At 33.6% G+C, this 24,374-nt stretch overlaps 1 protein-coding gene across 1 annotated transcript in view; it reads left to right on the top strand.

Moving 5' to 3' along the window:
• Nucleotides 1-24,374, top strand: part of LOC117336111 — a 34,260-nt gene that overhangs the window by 5,076 nt on the left and 4,810 nt on the right. The window contains exons 2-13 of the mRNA XM_033896487.1: nucleotides 1,513-1,766; nucleotides 9,348-9,437; nucleotides 13,145-13,319; nucleotides 16,100-16,331; nucleotides 17,063-17,159; nucleotides 17,918-17,989; nucleotides 18,602-18,753; nucleotides 19,482-19,525; nucleotides 19,848-19,953; nucleotides 20,517-20,690; nucleotides 22,168-22,312; nucleotides 23,806-23,925. Coding sequence (XP_033752378.1) covers nucleotides 1,513-1,766; nucleotides 9,348-9,437; nucleotides 13,145-13,319; nucleotides 16,100-16,331; nucleotides 17,063-17,159; nucleotides 17,918-17,989; nucleotides 18,602-18,753; nucleotides 19,482-19,525; nucleotides 19,848-19,953; nucleotides 20,517-20,690; nucleotides 22,168-22,312; nucleotides 23,806-23,925 — 1,661 coding nt within the window. The remainder of the gene's footprint in view (nucleotides 1-1,512; nucleotides 1,767-9,347; nucleotides 9,438-13,144; nucleotides 13,320-16,099; nucleotides 16,332-17,062; nucleotides 17,160-17,917; nucleotides 17,990-18,601; nucleotides 18,754-19,481; nucleotides 19,526-19,847; nucleotides 19,954-20,516; nucleotides 20,691-22,167; nucleotides 22,313-23,805; nucleotides 23,926-24,374) is intronic.

The raw sequence follows: 24,374 nt of genomic DNA, 5'->3' as shown, positions 1-24,374 counted from the left end.
TAGGAATGAGAAGAAATTCCCGAGCGAGATGATGATTTTATGTTTCTGATACTCGTTGAAATGTTAATCCTGATACTCATTTTGATACTGTTACACTATACTTCGGCATTTTTTGGCATTTGTCGTTCGTATGGAAGAGCATTCCTTCCGAAACACCTTGTCTTCAAGGTGACAGCGACAGCGAAAATACCGTTTGATGAATGTTTCCGAGATCCTTCACAATTATTACCCAAATTTGTCAAAATAAACGTATTCAACTTGAAAACAGTTAAAAAAAACACTACTGTCCATCCACATTGTATTTCAACCCATGAACACATAATGATCATTGCCAGCAGAGCGAGGTGTTTCGAATGATGCACTTATTCGCGCCCAATACAGTTGTTTAGTCAAGGAACACGTATACCTCATTTAAGTGCTTTACTGTTATCACGCAAATCATAAATTAAAATGTCTGCGCTTCCTTATACACAAAAACTGAAAAATATTATTATGATAGAGGAAGATCTCCAAAGAAATTTGAAAACAGGAATCGGATTCAATGAATTTAATACTCAAATCGAAAACGCTTTCACTTAAACTGTCAGCATTACGATTCTTAAAAGTATGAGATCACCGAAAATCAAAGTTGATATTCCGATCATTTGTTTGCATCTCGATGATTTTTCAAAAGAAAATTAATAATCAATAACACATTGAATCAATACTAAATAATGACCACAAGGATAATGTCGCCAGTGACAACGTTTTGATGTAAATCTCTACAACACTTTGGGTAGTATGAATTGCTGTTTGATACATAAACCTTCATTTAAATCTGCTTGAGGTCAGAATCGCTTCCATTTTTGTGTCTTCTTCTTCGATATGACTGTAATCAATTTACTGTAGTTTTGGCTGGTGTGATGCATGTTTGAATTTTCCTGTGGTTTTTGTTGATGTGATGTCACCTTGAAATTCAATATCACGCATTATATATATATTGTTGAAAATAAAATACTAGCAAAGTTGTTTCAATAATGATAACGTGAACGTAGAATAGAGACGAGATCGCTCCATAACAATAAAAGAGGCACAATTGGCACATGCATGACTTTCTTATCGTTGAAATACCAGGGAGTTGTTCTTATAATGTCACGTCAGCAGGATAATGGATGAACCTTTATGGCGGAGACAGTCACCTGTTGGCAGGACTAAATACTGTTAATGACACGTTAACATTTACATACTATGATAACCTACCTGTACCTTCCTGACATACAATCTTACATTCTATTTAAAACATTTTTTAAAACAATATATTACATAGATCTTCATCATCATATGATTTTTTCCGGATATCGTTAATAAAAAGTTTTTTTTCGATAGACCAAATATTTGCAGTTGAGCAAAATGTCTGAAGCAAATTCTTATTTCTTGGTTTTTTCCCTTGAAAACACCGAAAAGAAAAAACTTTAAAAAGAAAAAGCAATGCAGTTTTCTGTTTGTAATACAGACGTGTTGATTTCTTTACAGGAGCTCCAGAACCAACTGTTGATCCAGTTGACGTGGCCATCGTAGAAACAAACGACAACCTGGCATCTGATCGAATGACTATTAGTATGCCGTACAATCTTAATATGGGAATAGAACTGATGCAAAGTGAAAAACCTGTTAGTCTATCATTAAAATTGGTAAACAATAAGAACGAACTTCGTGACGTATATGTCACCCGCATAAATGAGAGTGGTAGAAAGGTTTTACAGAAAGAAAACATTCCTATACATAAGGTAAGTTGAAAAATCATCATCATCATCATCATCATCATCGTCGTCACAGGGGGAAGTATCCAAATATTTTTTTTTCATTCGGTTGGTTATTCCCAATAGCCCACCTAAAGTAGGAACATCTACTGGGAAAATAACGAAATGTATGACGTGATTGGCAAGTTCGATACAGAAACTTATTACATTTCTCAAACAAATAAATCAACTACAGCATGGTAATTCTTCCCACTCGTCTATCTGTATTTATGGTAACTGAACGCGCATATCACTAACGATAGTGTAGGGTCAGCGACAACCAGATGAATTTTAGGAATGCGGCTGTTATCGTTATTGATGAAAATAATGTTGTTGGCTTTTTGTTAAGAACTGAAATACTTTATCTGAGTTATATTTCTTAACACAATACTGCTATAAGTGTCATGCAAAAGAAACGTTTAAACATATATCCTTAGTATTCAGCCAGGGACCTATTTGGATTCTTACACTGTTTACACGTATTCTGCTATACAAACCTTCGTATCACACCTCAGAAGGTTTTGAAGGTTGATCCTTGCTAGGAGATTGAGTGGCAAACGTCACACTGTTTAGTGCGGATAAGACGGTCTGTTTATTATAGCAGACTAGATACATTATATAAATTCATATAAAATGAATATCATGGAATCCAGTTGCCAGTATTAACATGATAATGCAATTCATGAATGTCGTTCGCTGTTTGCTGGAGTAGTGAATTTTAAATTCTTGTACACTAATTAGGCGAAGTCCTATATGATATTAGTCGCCATTTTCAAGGATAAGACAGATTTTATTTCTAATATAAATGCATCGGTGTACGGTTGTTCTATTTGAGATATATTTGCCTTACTATTTACATATTCATGTAAAACATAAAATGACACTTACGTTAACAGTAATGAGACCCATTGCCCATTCGTTATATAAATATTGCTTTAAACCTTCGTTGTGCTGAAAATAGTTCAACGCTGCACGTTATTACCAACAACACGTACATATACAATGTGTTACTGGTGTATCCCCTTAAAACAATTTAAATTTATTTCTACAATGTGTTGTAATTTAGTTAAATTACTGTCAGTCATTTTACTATCATCATAAATGTTTCCTTACACGCTAACATATGTGTCTTTCGTGTACATATCATGATAAGGTAATATATCAAATATTGCACTGTTTCCCTGGCGAATATTTCAAAATTAAAATAAATAGATAAATAAATAAATAAAATAAAATGACGTTTTTGTAATATGAGCACATAGATACAGATGGCACTTCAAATTCAAATGTGTTATGAATATGAATCAAACATGAGACCGTCACAAAGGGAGGACTCAGCGAGGTTTATTTCCTATGTAACTAATAATTCTTACTGGAATTTGAATAAAGATTCAGATGCAGATTCATTTTATTCAGTATCAAAGGCCTCCTGCCCACAGTACATGTTATTACAAATATAAGTGATTGTTCCAAATGGAAAATAGCAATCATTGTTTAACAAATTATAATTTACAAATTCATAATATAAACATGAAAGAAAGTAACATTATATAATAATGATACATGTAAACACAAATCATTACTGAGATGTATTGATCTCTCTTAATATATTTCAGAGAGTTAGTTACATCCACACTACATACATGTTAATCAATTCATACATTTTGGAGATATTCACCACGAGTTTTAAATGCTCGTTTCAAAAATATACAAAAATGGTCTACAAGACCGTATATCACACATTAGAAAAGAGAACCTCTCCAACACATTTAAGTGATTCATATCTACAGGTAAATTCAGATACAACTCATTTCTGAGCTCATCATACAAAGAACAAAGACATACGAAATATATTTCATCTTCAAGTACTGGTCTGTTACAAACATTTAGACAGTAAATACAAAGTCTGTCATTTCTAGTGGTACCACTCCATCTCCCTGTTTCAATAGCAAGATGATGGTTACCACTTCTAAAACGTGCAAGTAAAGTACGCATATACCTACTCATATTTTGAATAAGATAATCTTCTTGACAAAAGATAGTTTTAAACTGCCTATAAGTACATAATTTATCACTGTCATACAATGCGCCATACCATGATTGTAAAAAAAAGTATCTACCAATCTGGTTTAAACGTTTTGAAGAAATACAGAAATATCTCCAACACCCTGATTTAACCAAGCTTCATTGAAGCCAAGACTACCCAGTATTTGTCTCACATGAGTGGCCCAAGTGATTCTACCTGCAAGGTCTAGACTGTACAACATTTCACAACAGGCTTTTGGATACCTTAAAGCTGGCATAGCCATTATTCTCAACCAGTATTTTAATAACTTTAATGTATATGTTACATGCAGGGAATATCTCCCAAGTTCACCGTACACAACGTTTCTGCTGGTATTCGAGTTGACACCTAATACTCGTTTACAAAATTTCAAGTGTACAGATTCTATTGTATCACTCCGGGTAAAACCCCATACCTCCGCACAATAACAGAGTATTGGCGTTACCATATGGTCAAAAAGGTAAAATACTGTGTTTACATCAATGTTACTCTTATGCATAAATTTCTGTATAACAAATGAAGCTTTCTCAGCTTGCTGTGCAAGAGTTTTACAGCAAAGGCCCCATGACATTTTTGGGGTAAAAATAGTACATAAGTACTTGTAAAAATTAACAATCTCAATTTGCTCTCCTTTGTAAAACCATTTCTCATTACATTTGACAATTCCACCTCTTCTGAATACAACAATCTTGGTCTTATCTAGGTTTACTTTCATACCATACTTATCACAGAAAGAAGATACACAGTCAATTTGTTTTTGTAACCCAAGCACTGTATCTGCTAGGCTTGCAATATCATCAGCATATAATAAAGACGAAATGTTGTGAACATTTTCATTAACAAAAACACCTCTACATCCATGATTGTCCATTGATTCAAGCAGTTCATTTAAGAACAACACAAAAAGTAGCGGACTGATCATACAGCCTTGTCTTGTACCCACAGAGCAGTTGAAAAATTCAGATAACATGAGTTTGTCTACTTTCACACAGGATTTTAACTGTGAGTACATAGATGACATAACAAGAAAAAATCTACCTTTGACATTATTTTTCAAAAGGACATATCTTAATAATGTATGCTGAATACTGTCAAAAGCTTTTGAAAAGTCAATAAAAATACAATATAATCTGCCTTTGCGCTTAGTGATGTACTTTTGTACCATAGCAAATAATGTAAAGATATTGTCAGTAGTACTATAGCCAGTTCTATATCCAATCTGATTTTCATAAAGTTTGTCATAAACTTCACACCAAAATCTCAATCTGTTATTCAATATCTTAGTAAATATCTTTCCAATTACTGAAGATAAAGAAATACCCCTATAATTATTTGGATTATGTGTGTCACCCTTCTTATACAATGGAGTAATTATAGCTTCACACCAAGCTGCTGGAAATGATCCAGATCTAAGTATAGCATTGAATAACACAGAGAGATATGGTTTCAGGAGTGAATATGCATATTTCATATGCTCATTCATGATGCCATCAGGACCCGGAGCTTTACTATTTGGGAGGTGCCTAACTGCATCAAGAATCTCTTTGTCAGTGATAACCGAGTCAAGGATTTCATCCTCATCAACGGCTGTCACATCATGTGTACAAACAACATCAGAAGCATGACCACAACAATCTTGGTCAACATGAAAATTTGCACTTGTAAATAAGTTTACGAAATGGTTCAGCCAATCATTTGGGGTAATATTACCTCTAACAGACATGCTGCTCTGTTTAAATTTCTTCATGTAATACCATAAATCAGTATAACATGTGACATTCCTTATGGATACAGTGTGAGTAGAAACAATAAATAGTTCACGTTTACCTCTACAAACATGCTTAAATTTATTCCTAGCATTTTTATATGCTTTAAGGTCATCATCACTATTTGACAATCTAAACCTGTCTAAAAGAGCAAATTTCTGCCTTTTTAATGTCTCACACTCAACGTCCCACCACTTTGGTTGCACAGTACCAAATTCTACTTTCCTGCAAGCATCACCCATCATTATACCACATGATGAAGCACAGTCAGATAGTTAAAACTTCAACAAAGCTTTCAATGTTCAGTTGCTCAATGAGAGAATACATTTTCTCTTGACAATATGACAAAGAATTTTCAAGTTTGCTTTTATATAAATCAAGTCTTTCTGGATTCCATTTAAGTCTTTTCCATACTGCAGTATGTGACTGATCCTCATCAGTAACTATGTGTTCACCATCATAAGGTATAGAAATAGTACACTCTAATGGAAAGTGATCAGAACTGTCTTCACGTAATACATTAAATTGTGTTACATAAGAAAATAAATTTGACGAGACAAGTATATAGTCATTCACACTGTTGCCAAGATGGGACATAAAGGTATAACTTCCAACATTATCATTACAACGTCCATTCAACATATGAATGCCCAGACACCTACACAGGGATAATAAAGAATATCCAAACTTGTTTACTTTTTTATCACGGGAGTTTCTCCTTATATTAAAATCATCATACTCATAGATTTCTGGGTCGACTTGCAGATGCTGAATATCATCATCAATAACATAGTCTTGCTCGGTACCAACACGTACATTAAAATCTCCAGCAACAAGTATACCATGTATGTTATCACAAGTATGTATTATGCTAGATATATGCTCATAAAGTGTTTCAATACCATTACGATCCTGTTTATCTAAATAATATGATGATCTTTCAGGAGGAATATACACAAAACAAAAAATATAATGCACATTATTGGATGTCACTTTGAAATACACACCGTCATCAAATTCTGCATTAATACGCTTAAAAAAGCTACTTGCTGATTTTCTAACAAAAATGTCTATACCACCAGCTCTCCGTCCACGCCCCTTATACTTTCTTACTAAAGTATACTGGTCATAACCCTGTAAAAGATCATCAAATTCTTGTCCACATACACAGAAAGTCTCATACAGGGCAATAACATCATACTTTTCAAGAAAAGCAATAAAAGATGGACTAATGTGCTTACGAAGACCATTTACATTCCATGAAAGAATATCTAATATGAGATTATTTACATTATACAGTTCATTTGATATATTTACATAACTGTCACATGTACTGGAGCATTGGCCACACCCCTAACTACCGTCCAACCATTCTGGGACATCCTTTCCGTCTAAGGAGATCAAACAGCTCTGATCTATGTCATAAGTGAAGTAACGCTTTTCTACGCACAGCTTATCATATCTAATGAAACACAAATCAGGGTTCTGAGCATGTTCCTTTGCTCTCATCAGGTATGAATAAAGATTCTTCCTGATATTCCAGACTTCAGCACAAAAGTCTTCTTTAACTATGACAGTACACTTGCCAGCCTCGCTTTCTTTTCTAAGTTTACGAAAAACATCAAGAACTGTTTGTTTATGCTCCAAACTCCACACAAATCAGCCTCGAAGAACCATCATGCTTCTTTTTACCTAAACACTGCACCTTATCAATCGCAATTACGTTGTCATCATAGGCCCCTTCAATTTTCAATGTATTGTCTAAGTATTCACGCACATAAGTTTCAGTGTCTACCGGCTTTTCCTTTTCGGTCTCGGGAATACCAACAAAAACAAGTTACTACGTTTCACCTGATCCTCAAGTCTAGTTACTTTGCTCCTTAGCTGCTTATTTTCTTTAGTAAGAGTATCGATACATATCAACGAGCACCAGACACTCCTGACTTCGTAACACACAAGGGAAAATAACATTTCCAAATGACATCTATTCTAATAGTTCTTATTAACCTGCAACCTCATATCGCATCTCGCATCTCTCATCTCCCGAGTCTCATCTCTCATTTCTCATATCTCTCATCTTTCATAAACCTTAATTATTGCCCTTGCCATTCATCATAGCTACCACAAATTCAAACAGAATCAGCTTTTGGGATATTGCACGTGATCTAGCACATAGGGGAAGCCGACCACAATAGACCGGCTTTAAGATGCCAGGTCACGTCAGCACGACGTACTTGAGTTATATTTGCCATCTTAATCACCCGATTATCACCAATCGAGCATGCTTTGGTCATTCGTTGGCAACGCGTTTGAGAACGTCAATGTTGCTGACCACGCCAAACACAATGCTAACATTGTCATACATTTTGAACATCGAATAAAACCATCTCACGTTTTGAGGATTTGCCGAGGGTCACCATTCGCATAACTCGGTGAGAAGGGGTATCATCAAGGAAAGGTTGATTTATTTGGGGTTTGAGTTGTAATCTTGACTGGGGTTTGAAAAATAAAATGTTATATGGTAAAATAGACTACGCACGGAAGGGGAGATATTGCATTGATCATGGCGAATCAAAACTGATACCCTTCCGTCTCATCAGTGATTTGCGATATGCTGTTGACCCCGATAGCGATGAACGACTCATCAGAATAAAGAACAACTGTACAACAAAGTTGTTACATCATTGTCCCGTATCGTAGTCATTTGACGGAAAAGGTCGAAACATCTAACTTGAGCCTTAGCCCCGAGCTTCCCTTTTCCCTGGTTCAGTTGTAATTAGATCGGTGTCATTCGGTACGAATATTGTACTAACATATATATATATATATCCTTATTTGGGAACACTTAGACACTGTAAGGTATTTCGTGTAAACACAATGACAACAATGAAATACATACAATGTTCAGCACTCTAGCTCGATTTCCGACATATCTGTTTAAAAGCATGGTAATAAATCTCAGGATGAACATCACAATAAATAATAATAGCATACCTACGAAATCTAAGAAAGGACTGATAATTAAACCTGACTGTAAAATTAGTGAATATTCAGTCGACTTTGAATACTAGATCGAAATTATTTAATCAAAAGTTCTTTCAATAAAATGTACCAACTTAATGAATGTAAAAGTAATATTTCATTTTGTAAAAATATAGCACAAATAATATAAGTTATGCATCTAAAATATATAATAATCTTTTCTTCATTACGAACTATATTTTGTCGCGTAATGATTCAGTTTAAAGAATGAAGTTGTTAAGCTGGACAAATTTGAACTCGACATTTGTAAGTAAAGAAGGTATGAGATAAACATGTTCCCCAACGAGTGACGGTTGTTTATCATAATTATCTGACTCTAGTTAGTTAATTTTCAAAGCTGAAACTGTTGTCTTTCCTAAATTTGAAAATTAACTAACTCGAGTTAGTAAACATAATTAACAACCTCACGTGTTGGAGAAACTATATAAATCAACCATGATGATTGTTTTATAACAACTATTCACTGGCAATTGATTTATTTTTGTATGATAACATGATTTATAATAGAAATATTATTAATAGTTAATTGATGTTATCAAATATTATAGAAATTGAAATTAATTAATCTCACTTTCGTCTGGTGTCCCTCCCGAATACAACCAAATACATTTACTTCAATGACAATGTCAATTACTACTTTTGTCTATTGTATAGTATAACATGAAATAAAGTATGTTGTTACTGTTTTAATTACAGAATGTGGCCTTTTACCAAGACACTAAAACGGGAGCCGCGTGTAAGGTAACCTGCGAGGGATTATCACAAGGGCACTGCGACCCTCTATTGGTAAGACAATAACAAACACCAAACAGTGTGACAGTAATAAGTGTTCCTGAGTGTAATTGAGTGTGACAGACCCGGTCAGTTGTGAGGTCAAAAGCCTGTAATAGCCCCAGTCACCGACTCAGCCCTGGTCTTAAGTGTATGTTACAGTCCGGTCAGCCGTGATATTTAGAGCATTTTATACTCCCAGTTGTCCTTGAACGTGCGTCATACCGCGAGGTACCATATTTACCATATGATTTTGGGAGTGTAATATACAGAGTTCATCGTATGTTTTGAGCTTCTAAAAGCCATAGTTTACCAACGGTTTCTGAACTAATAAGAGCCAATGGGGATTCCTGAGATCTTACGCAAGGTCCTATTATAAATATATGATATTTCGTAATAGTTCGATTGCATACTATGCATTTAGAATTGTATATTGTATACATGCGGCAATGGAAAATAGGGACATCTATTTCTGGAATATCCCCCCTGTTGGAATGAAATGTACAGGTGCCGCGATATAGACACCATCTCCAACATCCTTGTAAACAATGACTGGTATTCCTTTGAAGGTAGAAGTAACGATTAGAACTCACAATGTAGTGTGACAGATAGGAGTATTAAGTGATCAATTATTCAGACTGAGTTTATATCTGAATATGTTTAAATAATCCTCCAATGATAAAGCAGTAAAATAAGTAAACGAAATCATACTCAAGTAAACTCATTTACATTACGCTTCAGACTACTTTTAAATTTTATTTCCGTGTTTTTTTATATCAAATACTTACATACTTTAATCATTGACGTCAATATAGTTTGATTTATCTTCCTATTCTGATTTTATCTTGTCTGTCTGGTTTCATTAAATTAGACAATAACATTTACGATACCTAAACATTATGTACTAAATATAACTTTGTTAGAGACTACTTTTTTTTTCTTATTTTTTCGCACTCAGGAAAAGGTTTATTTTCAGCATCAATGCATGGTAACAATGCGACATAAAGCATACTGTACGTATTTCTTTTTTAATTTCCTATGGGCTTAAAAATAATAAATAAAGAGTGAAAACAGAGATAAAGTTAGATTTAGAGAGGGCGTGTGATAGTGCAGAGGGGGTAGGGGTAGAGATGGGATAGGAATGAGCGGGAAGTGGAGAAAGAAATTAGATAAATTCAGATTGCGAGAGGGAGATAAAAAGTAGGGGTGCAGGACAGAGGGAGGGAGATATTAGGAAAAAGAGAGAGAAGTAGAGAAAAAACACTAAAAACTGGATAGATTGAGACAGAGAAAGAGAGATGAAAAGTGAGGTGTTAACTTGTACTGAGAGAGAGAGAGAGAGAGAGAGAGAGAGAGAGAGAGAGAGAGAGAGAGAGAGAGACAGGCAGAGATAGACAGACAGACAGTCAGAGAGATACATAGTGAGACAGAGAGAGACAGATAGAGATAGGGAGAGAGACAGAGAGATACAGAGAGAGACATAGAGAGTCAGAAAGAGGGGTCTACAGTAAGGAGTGTGTCACAAAAATATATTTCTTGTAAGCGTTCATTCTTTTGTTTTTTCTAAAAATGTCATATATATCCTATGTCGTATTTTTCCATATTTGCTGATGGTTTTCCTTTTTTCCTTGTCATCATAGTGCTTCATTTTTATTATTTATTTATTTTCTTTTTTTTTATGCATTCAATTTTTTTTCAAATATTTGAATTAGTTCATGAATCATGAACACGGTCATCTGATCTATTATATCGAGCGTTCAGTTTCCGTGTTAGAGACTACTTACTAATGTCAATGGTAAGCGTAACATTCTGATAGTGGCCATCAACATTTTACAAAAGGTAAAGACATATTTCATATATACTATATATGTGTATACAGATATAGTGTATGATAACATTATAACTGAGAAGCGGCATCACAAATCCAAAACTAGATGTACATTTTATTATATATATTGATGTAATCTAACCTAATAATTACATTGTATAATCATTTAGTGGTTCACCTCCACTATATAATATTTATATTCCCTAGACTAGCCATTTGTATCTCTACATCATGGCCCTTAACATCACAGACGGGTCTAACGACAATGAAACGGTTGCATGATTCTGTTTTATTTATGACGTGATAATTTCTGTATATATTGCACATCTGACAAAGAACATTAGCATTACAAAGCTCCAAGTGATAAATCGATTTAATAGGCCCAAGTTGTACCCATTAAAATGAATTGTTATGTACATATTACAATATGAAATAACAAAGATAAACCACATCATCAAGACAATATCAAGCCTTATACAAACTGTGTTATAATACCTCTAGGCGACAACATCCATCAGCCATTAACATTTATATACACATTAACCTGCTGTATAAAAAATGTATGAAATACACAAACGAGAATAGCACCTTCAGTATGAATTAAGTACAACAATTAATGCATCATTGTTATGTTTCGTCTTTTTTGGACTTGCCAGTGATGCTACGAAACAAATTTTGTTAATCTCATAAATTGTTGATATAATATGATTAGAGAGGATAATTAAAACATCTATATGCTAAAGCAACGACGCATTAATTGGTCAGTGCTGTGATATTTCAAAAACTGACATGCCCATGAATAAGTCAGCGCTGTGATATTTAACAATGTTACACATTGATTAGTCAGTATTATGATATTTACCCGAACTGAAATGAACAATAATAAGTCAGTGTTATGATACTTATCCAAACTGAAATGTACATTAATTAGTCTATGTTATGATATTTGTCCAAACTGAAATGTACCTGAATTAGTCGGTGCTTTGATATTAACCGAAACAAAATTGTACATTAATTAGTCAGCATTATGGCATTTACCTGAACTGCCATGTACATTAAATAGTCAGTGTTATGATATTTACCCAAAATGAAATATACATAAGTTAATCAGTTCTGTGATATTTACCAAAACTGAAATGTATAATAATTAGTCAGTACTATGATACTTATCCAAATTGAAATGTACATGAATTAGTCAGTACTTTGATATTAACCCAAACTGAATTGTGCATTAATTAATCAGCGTTATGGCATTAACCTAAACTGCCATGTACATTTAATAGTCAGTGTTATGATATTTATCCAAACTGAAATTTATATTAATCAGTTCTGATTTTTTCCCTAAATGAAGTATACATTAATTAGTCAGTGTTATGATTTTTTCCCTAAATGAAGTATACATTAATTAGGTCAGTGTTATGATATTTATCTGAACTCAAATTTGAGTACATTAGTTGGTCAGTATTATGATACTGAACCAAATTCAAAGGTAGTTAATTAGCAATCGATTAATATTTCCTACCTTTCCAACTCCATTATGGTTTGTTAGTAAGATTAATGTTAACAATTAAATACAATTTTCCTTATCTCTGCTACTTCATAATGAAAGTATTATTTAAAGTTTGTTTTCCTGTGTTTTAGTTTCTAGTATTAAACAAAAAAAAAAAAATGAGTGATAAATTTCCGAGATAATTTCCGTTAATTAATCTGTTCTAAAAAAAGCCCTTTTTAAATCCAACTTCAAGTAAAATTGAAACTATGGAGACAACAAACAATCCAGTATGTTGGTAGAAAGCACGGATATCTCCAGTAATATACACGAAGTATAGAGAGAACGCGTTATCTACTGCCACGATATGCCTAGAATGACATGTTTTATGGTTTCGGCTTCTAGACTGGCAGCTTTAATGTGGAGGGAGTTGAATATGCAATACAGATGATACCAGGGGAGACGAATGACAGGGTCAGACGGAGTTTGAGGTCACGTGGTATACGTCACAAAGGCCGCCTATACAAAGTATTCAAGACTAAAAGACACATGGCATCGATGTCAGATTACATGGATACAGGTAGAGTATATGCAGATAGGTAATACAGGTACAGTATATATACAGATAGGTAATACAGGTACAGTATATATACAGATAGGTAATACAGGTACAGTATATATACAGATAGGTAACACAGGTACAGTATATATACAGATAGGTAACACAGGTACAGTATATATACAGATAGATAATACAGGTACAGTATATATACAGATAGGTAATACAGGTACAGTATATATACAGATAGGTAATACAGGTACAGTATATATACAGATAGGTAATACAGGTACAGTATATATACAGATAGGTAACACAGGTACAGTATATATACAGATAGATAATACAGGTACAGTATATATACAGATAGGTAATACAGGTACAGTATATATACAGATAGGTAATACAGGTACAGTATATATACAGATAGGTAATACAGGTACAGTATATATACATATAGGTAACACAGGTAATACATATATAGAGGTAACACAGATACAGTATATATATAGATAGTTAATACAGGTAGAGTAGATACAGATAGGTAACACAGGTACAGTATATATACAGATAGATAATACAGGTACAGTATATATACAGATAGGTAATACAGGTACAGTATATATACAGATAGGTAATACAGGTACAGTATATATACAGATAGGTAATACAGGTACAGTATATATACATATAGGTAACACAGGTAATACATATATAGAGGTAACACAGATACAGTATATATATAGATAGTTAATACAGGTAGAGTAGATACAGATAGGTAACACAGGTACAGTATATATACAGATAGATAATACAGGTACAGTATATATACAGATAGGTAATACAGGTACAGTATATATACAGATAGGTAATAGAGGTACAGTTTATATACAGATAGGTCATACAGGTACAGTATACTGTATATACAGATAGGTAATACAGGTACAGTATATATACAGATAGTTAATACAGGTACAGTATATATACAGATAGGTAATACAGGTACAGTATATATACAGATAGGTAATACAGGTACAGTATATATACATATAGGTAACACAGGTACAGTATATATACAGATAGGTAATACAGGTACAGTATATATACAGATAGGTAATACAGATACAGTATATATACAGATAGGTAATACAGATACAGTATATATACAGATAGATAATACAGGTACAGTATATATACAGATAGGTAATACAGGTACAGTATATATACAGATAGGTAATACAGGTACAGTATATATACAGATAGGTAATACAGGTACAGTATATATACAGATAGGTAATACAGATACAGTATATATACAGATAGGTAATACAGGTACAGTATATATACAGATAGGTAATACAGGTACAGTATATATACAGATAGGTAATACAGGTACAGTATATACAGATAGGTAATACAGATACAGTATATACAGATAGGTAATACAGGTACAGTATATACAGATAGGTAATACAGGTACAGTATATATACAGATAGGTAATACAGATACAGTATATATACAGATAGGTAATACAGGTACAGTATATATACAGATAGGTAATACAGGTACAGTATATATACAGATAGGTAATACAGGTACAGTATATATACAGATAGGTCATACAGGTACAGTATATATACAGATAGGTAATACAGGTACAGTATATATACAGATAGGTAATACAGGTACAGTATATATACAGATAGGTAATACAGGTACAGTATATATACAGATAGGTAATACAGGTACAGTATATATACAGATAAGTAATACAGGTACAGTTTATATACAGATAGGTAATACAGGTACAGTATATATACATATACAATGTAGGTAATACAGGTACAGTATATATATAGAGGTATTACAGATAGATTATACAGAACTGTAACAATGTAAAGTCACAATCTGTTAATGTCAGTTATAGCTTGAGTGGCTGTGGTTGACACTCATTAGTTGTGAATACTTATATGTCCGTTTTTCTTGTCTATTATTTAATAATTGAAATCTTATTTAAGACAATCGTGCAAATTAGGCATTGTGATGTTTCATCTTTCTGCATTTTCTTATCTAATGTTCTTTAACATTCCATTTTTATTCACATTCCTTATAAATGTATTCGTTATCCAGGCTCGACCTGGGGTTGCATTCAAAGCATGTATAAATGTTTCGACAATGCATTGGCAGCGTTAAGTTTCTAGCATAGTTTTCCTGGTTCATTTGCTTACAATAAGTACAAACGGAGACATAAATGGAATACGTTTACTGTAGTGTGAAGATTTAATTATATATATATATATGACATCAACTACATGCATATCATCAAATCTACTGCTTAATTGTTCGACGATATTATTTCTAAAGCATGAAATTCGAAAATAAACCATTTTACATCTTTCTGCACGCCTCTTCTACTGTTTGATTAAATCCAGGTTTCTGTATACCTATACGCCTTGCGTAAGGTCTCATCCGCCTGTGTACGTAAAACATGATGGCGCAACCCAATATATTTTTTATTACTTCCATGAAATTCAAGGAAAGATACGAAAACAAATTATTTTTAGGTTTATTTTGGAAATAGTCAATGATGACATAAATATAAAGAGGAGATTACTTGTCTTTTTCATTCCAATTACACACCTGTAATAAGGCGGTTTATACAAGCTTAAGAATTACAACTCATGTCATTATAACGACTCCTACATAAACAATTATGTTATCTTATCTATTCTATATAAAATAATACTACAATATCCAATCAATTCATATGTTTATTTTTCATTGTCTTTTCTTAATGAAGGTAGTAATTCTAACAAGATACAAAAGAAGAGAAAAAGAAACAGATCGAGAAATAAAGGTGGCGCTATGCGACAATCGCAGTCTGTGATAGACTTGACAAGCAACAGTTCAACGGATACTATGGCGATGAGGTCGTCAGGACGAGTTATCCACAGTAACCGCCATTCACCCAATACACGTGCTCTCTACCACCTCGGCTTACTGTTAGTGATTGACTATAATATATATCGCAGGTACGTGTTTTCTGATGGTGATTTACATGAAGTAGAACTCACTTTCTCCGAGGTTTGCCGGTACTTGCCTGCCATCATATAACAACTGAATAGTTGCACGTGCTTCACATTCTTTTGAAAACAAAGATGAAACATTAAAGGAAATCATTGCGTCATTGGGATATTGATCCTTCCTACCGGAATTTGGACATTTATTTCGATCCACATGTACATTTCTATTTCGAGTTGCCCTTGTTGCATTCTCGGTAAAAAATACTATAGACCCTTAGAGCATCATTGGTGCAAACACCGCAAGATGCTGTCTTTAGTTCGATTTTGGTTCTATTTTAGGAAACTATGAAATTGTTTTGGAAAGTTTGTCTTGCACTATTATTTAGATGACATACATGTTTATCAATGCAAGCGAGATAAACAATAATACCTTATCAAAATAATTTAATTCAAAGCCTCTTTCGCACAGTTTTATTTTATTAGGATTTAAATTTATGTTTCAAATGTCAATATCGACTTCCTGGATTGAAAGCTGGTCGGGTTCTCTCCCATTTTACTTTTAAGGTCTACTTTTCAATAGATATTGTTCCTATGATAATAACAATAATTAAAAGCAAAGTCAGAGAAATTCAAATAGCAGCTTACTATTCAATGAATAACCAACTTCTGGTTAGCCCCGACAAGCAATCTTTATTTAAATAAAAAGCTAATTTCTGAAATCAAACCATTCTGATTTACAGATTTTTTGACGCAACATCAACACACAGCTCCCATTTAGAAAGAGACGAACAAACTAAAGCCAATATACGAGAACATATGGCCAACATAGTAAACGGGGTGAGTAATAATTATATCAGTGGGTATAACCTTAACTCTACACGACAGCACAGTACACGGGGTGAGTAATAATTCCATCAGTGGGTATAGCCTTAGCTCTACACAACAATGTAGTAAACGGAGTAAATAATACTTATATCAGTGGGTATAACCTTTACTCTATACAACAGCACAGTAAACGGGGCGAGTAATAATTCCATCAGTGGGTATAACCTTAACTCTACACGACAGCACAGTAAACGGGGTGGGTAATAATTCTATCAGTGGGTATAACCTTAACTCTACACAACAACACAGTAAACGGGGTGGGTAATAATTCTATCAGTGGGTATAACCTTAACTCTACACAACAGCACAGTAAACGGGGTGAGTAATAATTCTATCAGTCGGGTTAGCCTAACACTCTACACACTAGGTACGTTTACCCTTCCGAAACGTCTAGATCAATGACAACCTTAGATTGGGATATGTTTGTATTCAAAATATTGAGCGTAATTTGATATAGTCGATTAAATGTGCAGTAGGCCGGGTTTATGTCACGATATACATTTCTAATTAAAGGATGACTTCATCATCATAAAAAAATCATGAATTAAGAGCCAAATAAATCAGCGAGTTGTTACTTTAAACAATGTAATAATTCACCTGAAGCCATCGGAGATCATCAATGTCTTTCGTTTACAACTCCTTAAATGAATCATTGTCAAAACAATCGAGAAAATTATTTGTCTACTTTTTGTATTTTTTCATTTTTTCAGGTTGACTTACGATTTAATAATTTCGAGACATTTGAAGTAAAGGTAGCTATAACCGGCTATATCATCATCGATGTAAGTATAAAGCAATATTTGAGACATTTGATCATTTGATATAAATAGGCTTAAAAATACGTGAAAGTGACGATAATTCAATATTATCTGTGCTCTTTGGTGGATAGCTTCATCGTAAATATTCTTTCGGACACAATATTTTATAAATAATTTTGTTTATAGGACAAACTGAAAGTATTGAAAACCTACATATGTACATATCCGTCATGATAAAATGACTTTTCTATGAGAGTTTATGCATTGTATGTTATCGTGGAAGTAACGATGATATCCGGACTAATATGTAGGTCATGAATCAAAGTGTTCCTTATCACATGGTAGCAATATTACGTTTGGATTTGGGTGTAACGTTCACCATATTTTGTTTATTTTGATATCAGTTTATATAACCTGTACCCACATTAGTAATAAACAGACGGGTAACATCACTGTAACATGAATTATGTCACAATCTGTATGATTTCACGTATGTTTGTTCCTTTCTATTAAATATTTTATATATTTTATAGCACAGTTTGGGAAACACGTTGCTTACGTTTACTTACGTAGTTCTAGACATCCCTATTTCAGCAAATATATTACCAACTGATGATTTATTATTGTTTATCACAGAAAGAGGAGGATTCCCGATGGACCCAACAGAAGATCGCTAAGCGTCCACGTGACATTCTCAACGCCTCTATTGCATTGTCAGAACTTTTTGAATGGAAGAAAGATTTTAGACAGGATCTCCCTCCACACGACCATGTGATGCTTTTCACACAGTACGTACAATAGTTCTTGTTTAAGATTATATCAATAATATATATATATAACAGATTAAAATCCCGTCGGAATTACCACGGCATAACGTAGTCCAACACGTGAAAGGGAGGAGACGAATTGTTGGTTCCCTGAAGGGGGTTATCTAATGTGATCTGTTTAATGGACACTGACAAATCCAAGAACAAGGCTCGCTGTATCCAAGTTCCGCTGTTGAGGATCGTCCTTTCTTTCCCTCTTGCTTTTCTTTTGTTTCTCTACATGTCCACAACATCCTCATATTGTCATTGCTGTTCCGAGGGCTTTTGTTTGTGTGTTTGTGTGCTGGACGGATGTTTGTTCTGTGATGTACGATGCAGGTTAACATATTTGGCTCTACCGTATCTAACTTTGCATGTGTTGATATCTTGTATTAAAGTACTTTAAACAATACAGAACCAAACCATCAATCAACGTCACCTCTGTGTATAACCTTTACCTGTTTTAAACGTTAGCTTGCAAAACTTAATTTCAAGAGAAACGTATGACTGTCTTAAAAGCCCGAAATAAATTAATTTAACCAGAAAAGAAAATTAAAAAAAAAATCTGTTAATGTAATAAGGAAAAGACAGTGTGAACACTTACCGTGAGAAATTTCTATATCAGCATATAGATGTATAACATAAAGAAACCAAAAGCGTCAGGATAAAAATGGATGAAGTTTTTTTTTTTTAATTGTTTTTACTTTTAGGTATGATTTGTACGTGAATTCTTTCTCTGATACCAAGGTTGCAGGTGAGTAAAACAGTCTTTGTTCTTATCATATTATTTTCTTCAAAACATTTCAATATACCTTTCGAATGTTTCCGTTATCAATACTGATCAATTGAATTAAAAAAAACCCAATAAACTAAGTTTCAAGAGACAATGTTTCAGGCGTATTCGATTTTGTGGAAGTATTTTAAACTAATTTATGTTACACTATATGTGATACCGTAACGTAACGCCATTATAAGGATATTACTACTCGCAATGATTAATTAGACAATAGCTTCTCATATCATACCTCTTTGAGTAGAATTTAAAGAGATACCATGACTTTACCTGTATATTTTAGGTTTTGCCCACATCAAAGCTGTGTGTAAAGACAAAGGGATTTCTGTGGTTGAAGACGAAGGAGGATTCGATAACATTTTGACAGCGACGCACGAGCTGGCACACAGGTTCGTGGTAGTTACACCAATACAGACACGTGTACTTGAGCATAATCTGTCTTGTTTGGATTATGAACAATGGATTGTATACATATATTATCTTATAAACCTTAGATTGCAAATATGTATCTTATGAATAATGGATTGTAAAAATCTATCTTATGAATCGTAGATTGTAAAAATATATCTTATGAATCATAGATTGTATAAATCTAACTTATAAACCTTGGACTGTATACATCTATCTTGTGAAACCATGGATTGTATGCATCCATCTTATGAACCATGGATTTTATTCATCTATCGTATAAACCATGGATTGTATACACCTATGTCTTATGAACCATTGAATGCATACATTTGTCCACTGCGATATGGTTGTCCATCTTAAGAAAGTGCATTTTTTTATGTATATGTTTTCGCGGTCGCATTTTAGAAAAAAGAACATATTTATATTAAATTTTCTCCTGATCCTCAAAGGTTACAACACATTGCCTCACTAGACATGCTTAATTGTTTATAGGAAACAAAGATGAGAAACAGCTTAACAGTTATACCTATATTTGTTTTAGTCTGGGTGCCAGCCATGACGGCGACCGTCGCTATGACAACCACTGTGACCCTAATGACGGGTTTATTATGACAGCTGTCGGCGGAGGGACGGCCGGAGATGCAACAAAGGGACAAAACTCTTACAGATTTTCAACATGTTCAGAGGACCAGATTATCGATTACTTTGATACGCTGTAAGTTAATGTATTTAGAAAATGAAAAATCCGCCCACAATGGAATATCTGATGTGTTCATTATAAACGTCTTTTTATTTTTGCATTTTTCTGTTGATTTGAATTTCCTCTGTTATTTCACTTTTGTGAATGCTTACTTTATCCACGTGTGTTACTGATGTAGCAGATTATGTCATTATGTAATACTTCTTTTGTTACATTCTTTTCTTTGCTGTGTGGATGTAAAGTTTTAAAATATAATATGTTGACATTGTGGTAGAATTAATTTAAGAATTAATATAAGATATATTTTAGTACAATCATTTTGGTGAACTTTGTGTTTCAGTTAAACGTCGTGTGCTGAATTTGTGTTTTTAATATTTTGTCCATTGTGTATTGATGCTGGATATTGTCCTAAATTATATTTAATACTTACATTTTTGTTTATTTGCTTCCTTAAACCCTGATAATGTATTAATTTTTGTCCTTTGTTGACGATGAAAATATACTTCATTTTGTCGTTTGTTGACGTTGAGTTGCCTTATATTTTTCCATTCTGTGTTAACGCCGTATTCCATTTTTACTATACTAGCGGTACTTTATATCGTTTGTGTTGACGCTGTTATAGATTTCGACTGTGTTGACATTATTGCAGATTTCGCCTGTAATGACGCCGTTGTAGATTTCGTCTGTGTTGACGCTGTTGTAGATTTTGTCTGTGTTGACACTGTTGTAGATTTCGTCTGTGTTGACGCTGTTGTAGATTTCGTTTGTGTTGACGCTGTTGTAGATTTCGTCTGTGTTGACACTGTTGTAGATTTCGTTTGTGTAGACGCTGTTGTAGATGTCGCCTGTAATGACGATGTTGTAGATTTCGTCTGTGTTGACACTGTTGTAGATTTCGTCTGTGTTGACACTGTTGTAGATTTCGTTTGTGTTGACGCTGTTGTAGATTTCGTCTGTGTTGACACTGTTGTAGATTTCGTTTGTGTAGACGCTGTTGTAGATTTCGTTTGTGTTGACGCTGTTGTAGATTTCGTCTGTGTTGACACTGTTGTAGATTTCGTTTGTGTTGACGCTGTTGTAGATTTCGCCTGTAATGACGCTGTTGTAGATTTCGTTTGTGTTGATGCTGTTGTAGATTTCGCCTGTAATGACGATGTTGTAGATTTCGTTTGTGTTGGCGCTGTTGTAGATTTCGTCTGTGTTGACGCTGTTGTAGATTTTGTCTGTGTTGACGCTGTTGTAGATTTTGTCTATGTTGACGCTGTTCTTTATTTGGTCTATATTTGATGACGCTGTGCTATGGATTTTCTTTGAGTACACATTCTTATATTTTCCCCTTTATATGTGCCTTATCACGGATTGGTGGCCTTTGTTATATGTTGGTTTTTCAGCATTAGTAAAACTACATGCAGACAGAAGCTAACATTGACATCCTTTTGCCAGAGGCAGAAGGTAATCAGGCTGTAATTATATGTATGTATATCATTTCCAGAGGCCCAGGACACTGTTTAGAGAAAGAAGACTTCGTGTATGATAGCAGTGAGTTTGACAGCCATGTGAGCACCATGCTTGGCCAAAAGTATAATCCAAACGAACAATGCGCTCTCAATCTTGGGTACTCATCGTACTATGCCTGGGTAAGTAGGCTTCGGTCGAACCCAGCTTTTCGATCCAATATTAGTCATAAGAAGTTAATTACATACACTTCAAGCGGGCAATACATTGTAACACATCTATCCATGATAAATAAATACAACTACTACTTCAGTATAATATAGGCAATCAAGGAATTTTCGTGTAGCTATGAATTGAAAAATAGATATAATCTAAGGAAGCTACTTGATATGGATAATTCATAATTTATAAAATTATTATAAGTGTGAAGTATTAAGAAATCGATACAAGCATTACCTTGTAGTCATAATATGTGTGTAAGTAAAGTATAGTAAACCATTGTAAAGACGAACAGGCTTGATACGAAATTCTGATTATTACAAGGCAAAATAAAATCCCCAATTTGACTCATCCTTATAATATTTTAAAACCTTCGAATTTCCGATACCACGAGGAAATTTCTCCTGTGGGCTTCGTTATAAACAAATGTTATTTTATGATATTAGGAACAAAGTTTTACGATTCTAGCCCGTAACAATCTACCATGGTGAGTGCAATTTTATGGAAATTAAATGCTTAAAATAAGGACTAGTCCCTAAAACGTTCTACTTGTAGAGCCTACCCAATGCACTGATTTGAGTATTTACAAAACACATTTGCAGACACTTCTATTTTTCGTAAATAATTTGTAATTAAAGGAAAGTCTAATTTGTATTATAAAAAAATGTTACGCGATATGATATTATCAAACAGCGATTTTACAGTTATAGTCGCCTTAATAGTTGATGCCAGTATGTGTTATAAGCCTCACTAGTGGTGGAAAATGGATCTCAAATGTCATCATAATGGCATGGTCCCTGGATCTCGAGGATTTTCGATTTTGCCTTTGTAGGAATGGTCATGAAGGTTGCATGTCTGACCAATAATGTTGTATTGAATTAAAGTTAAATTAGAGAAATGGCATGATAACGGACATTAATAAGGGATTTGTTTATCAAGCTTAGTCATTTGAAAATGTGATAACAGTAACTGACGACTGAAGACTTTCTGTTCCTAAAACAGTTTCCCTCAATGTTACTTTCAAATGCAAAATAATTAATTGGTTTTGTTTTGTTGTCGATACTCTGATATTTTTGTTGAACTAATTCGAATATTATTTAGTAAAACTCAAGTTCACGTAAACCCATATTAAATTCATTGAAATGAAAGCCTGTATCATTCGTACAACATTATAATATTAATAATATTTTCTCGTATAACACGGACATGTCAAATGCATTTTTTTTCTTAGAGGAGACAATATCTCATGGTAGTATCGTTAATCAAAGCAGTACACTTGTAGAACCACATGACAAAGATACCGATGTTGCAGTTATTCATAGCCAATAATAACACAAAAAACCGTACTGGTTACCATACAATAACGAAGTTAACAAATAAATAATCAAATAAAATAAAAAATATAATCACGTAGTATACACTGCATACTATGGAATCTGACCCTTCTGTTTGACAGGGAGGAAGATTGGGAGAGCCACACGATATATGTACGAGTATGGCGTGTAAAAACAGACTCAGCAGTGAAAGTTTCAACATATTTAACGCCTACAGGGGCACTTCATGTGGGGACAAAAGGGTAAGTGTTCACAATGTACGGCCATTTTGATGACGTTTTCGAATTAGTATTCCTAATTTCATCAATTTACATCGCGATACACTCATGTTTGGTATATTAGAGTTGTCAACAAAAACTTTTATCTAATGATACTTTGACACATAGCAATTGTTGTTCGATCTTGAAAAATATATCCGATATCGAAAATTAACTAAAATGATTATCTAAAAAAAACAAAGATCTCAGATAGACAAATATCTGTAATATCAGGTTTTATATCCATTACTTGGCCTATAACATAATAATATATAAACTGTGCACAGTGTAACCTATAGTAACCCTATATTCATGTTGAAAGATGTATATTTATTCGTATTCGTACAATTTTTCTCTGTTGTGTAAAACTTGAATTATGATGATATGTTATAGACAGCTAAAACAACTATTATTCGCACCATTATGACAATAAA

The sequence above is a fragment of the Pecten maximus genome, chromosome 10, assembly GCF_902652985.1.
Source record: "Pecten maximus chromosome 10, xPecMax1.1, whole genome shotgun sequence".
Lineage (NCBI taxonomy): Eukaryota > Metazoa > Mollusca > Bivalvia > Pectinida > Pectinidae > Pecten > Pecten maximus.
The sequence above is the reverse complement of the archived record's forward strand: the minus strand, read 5'-3'. Positions and strand labels throughout refer to the sequence as shown.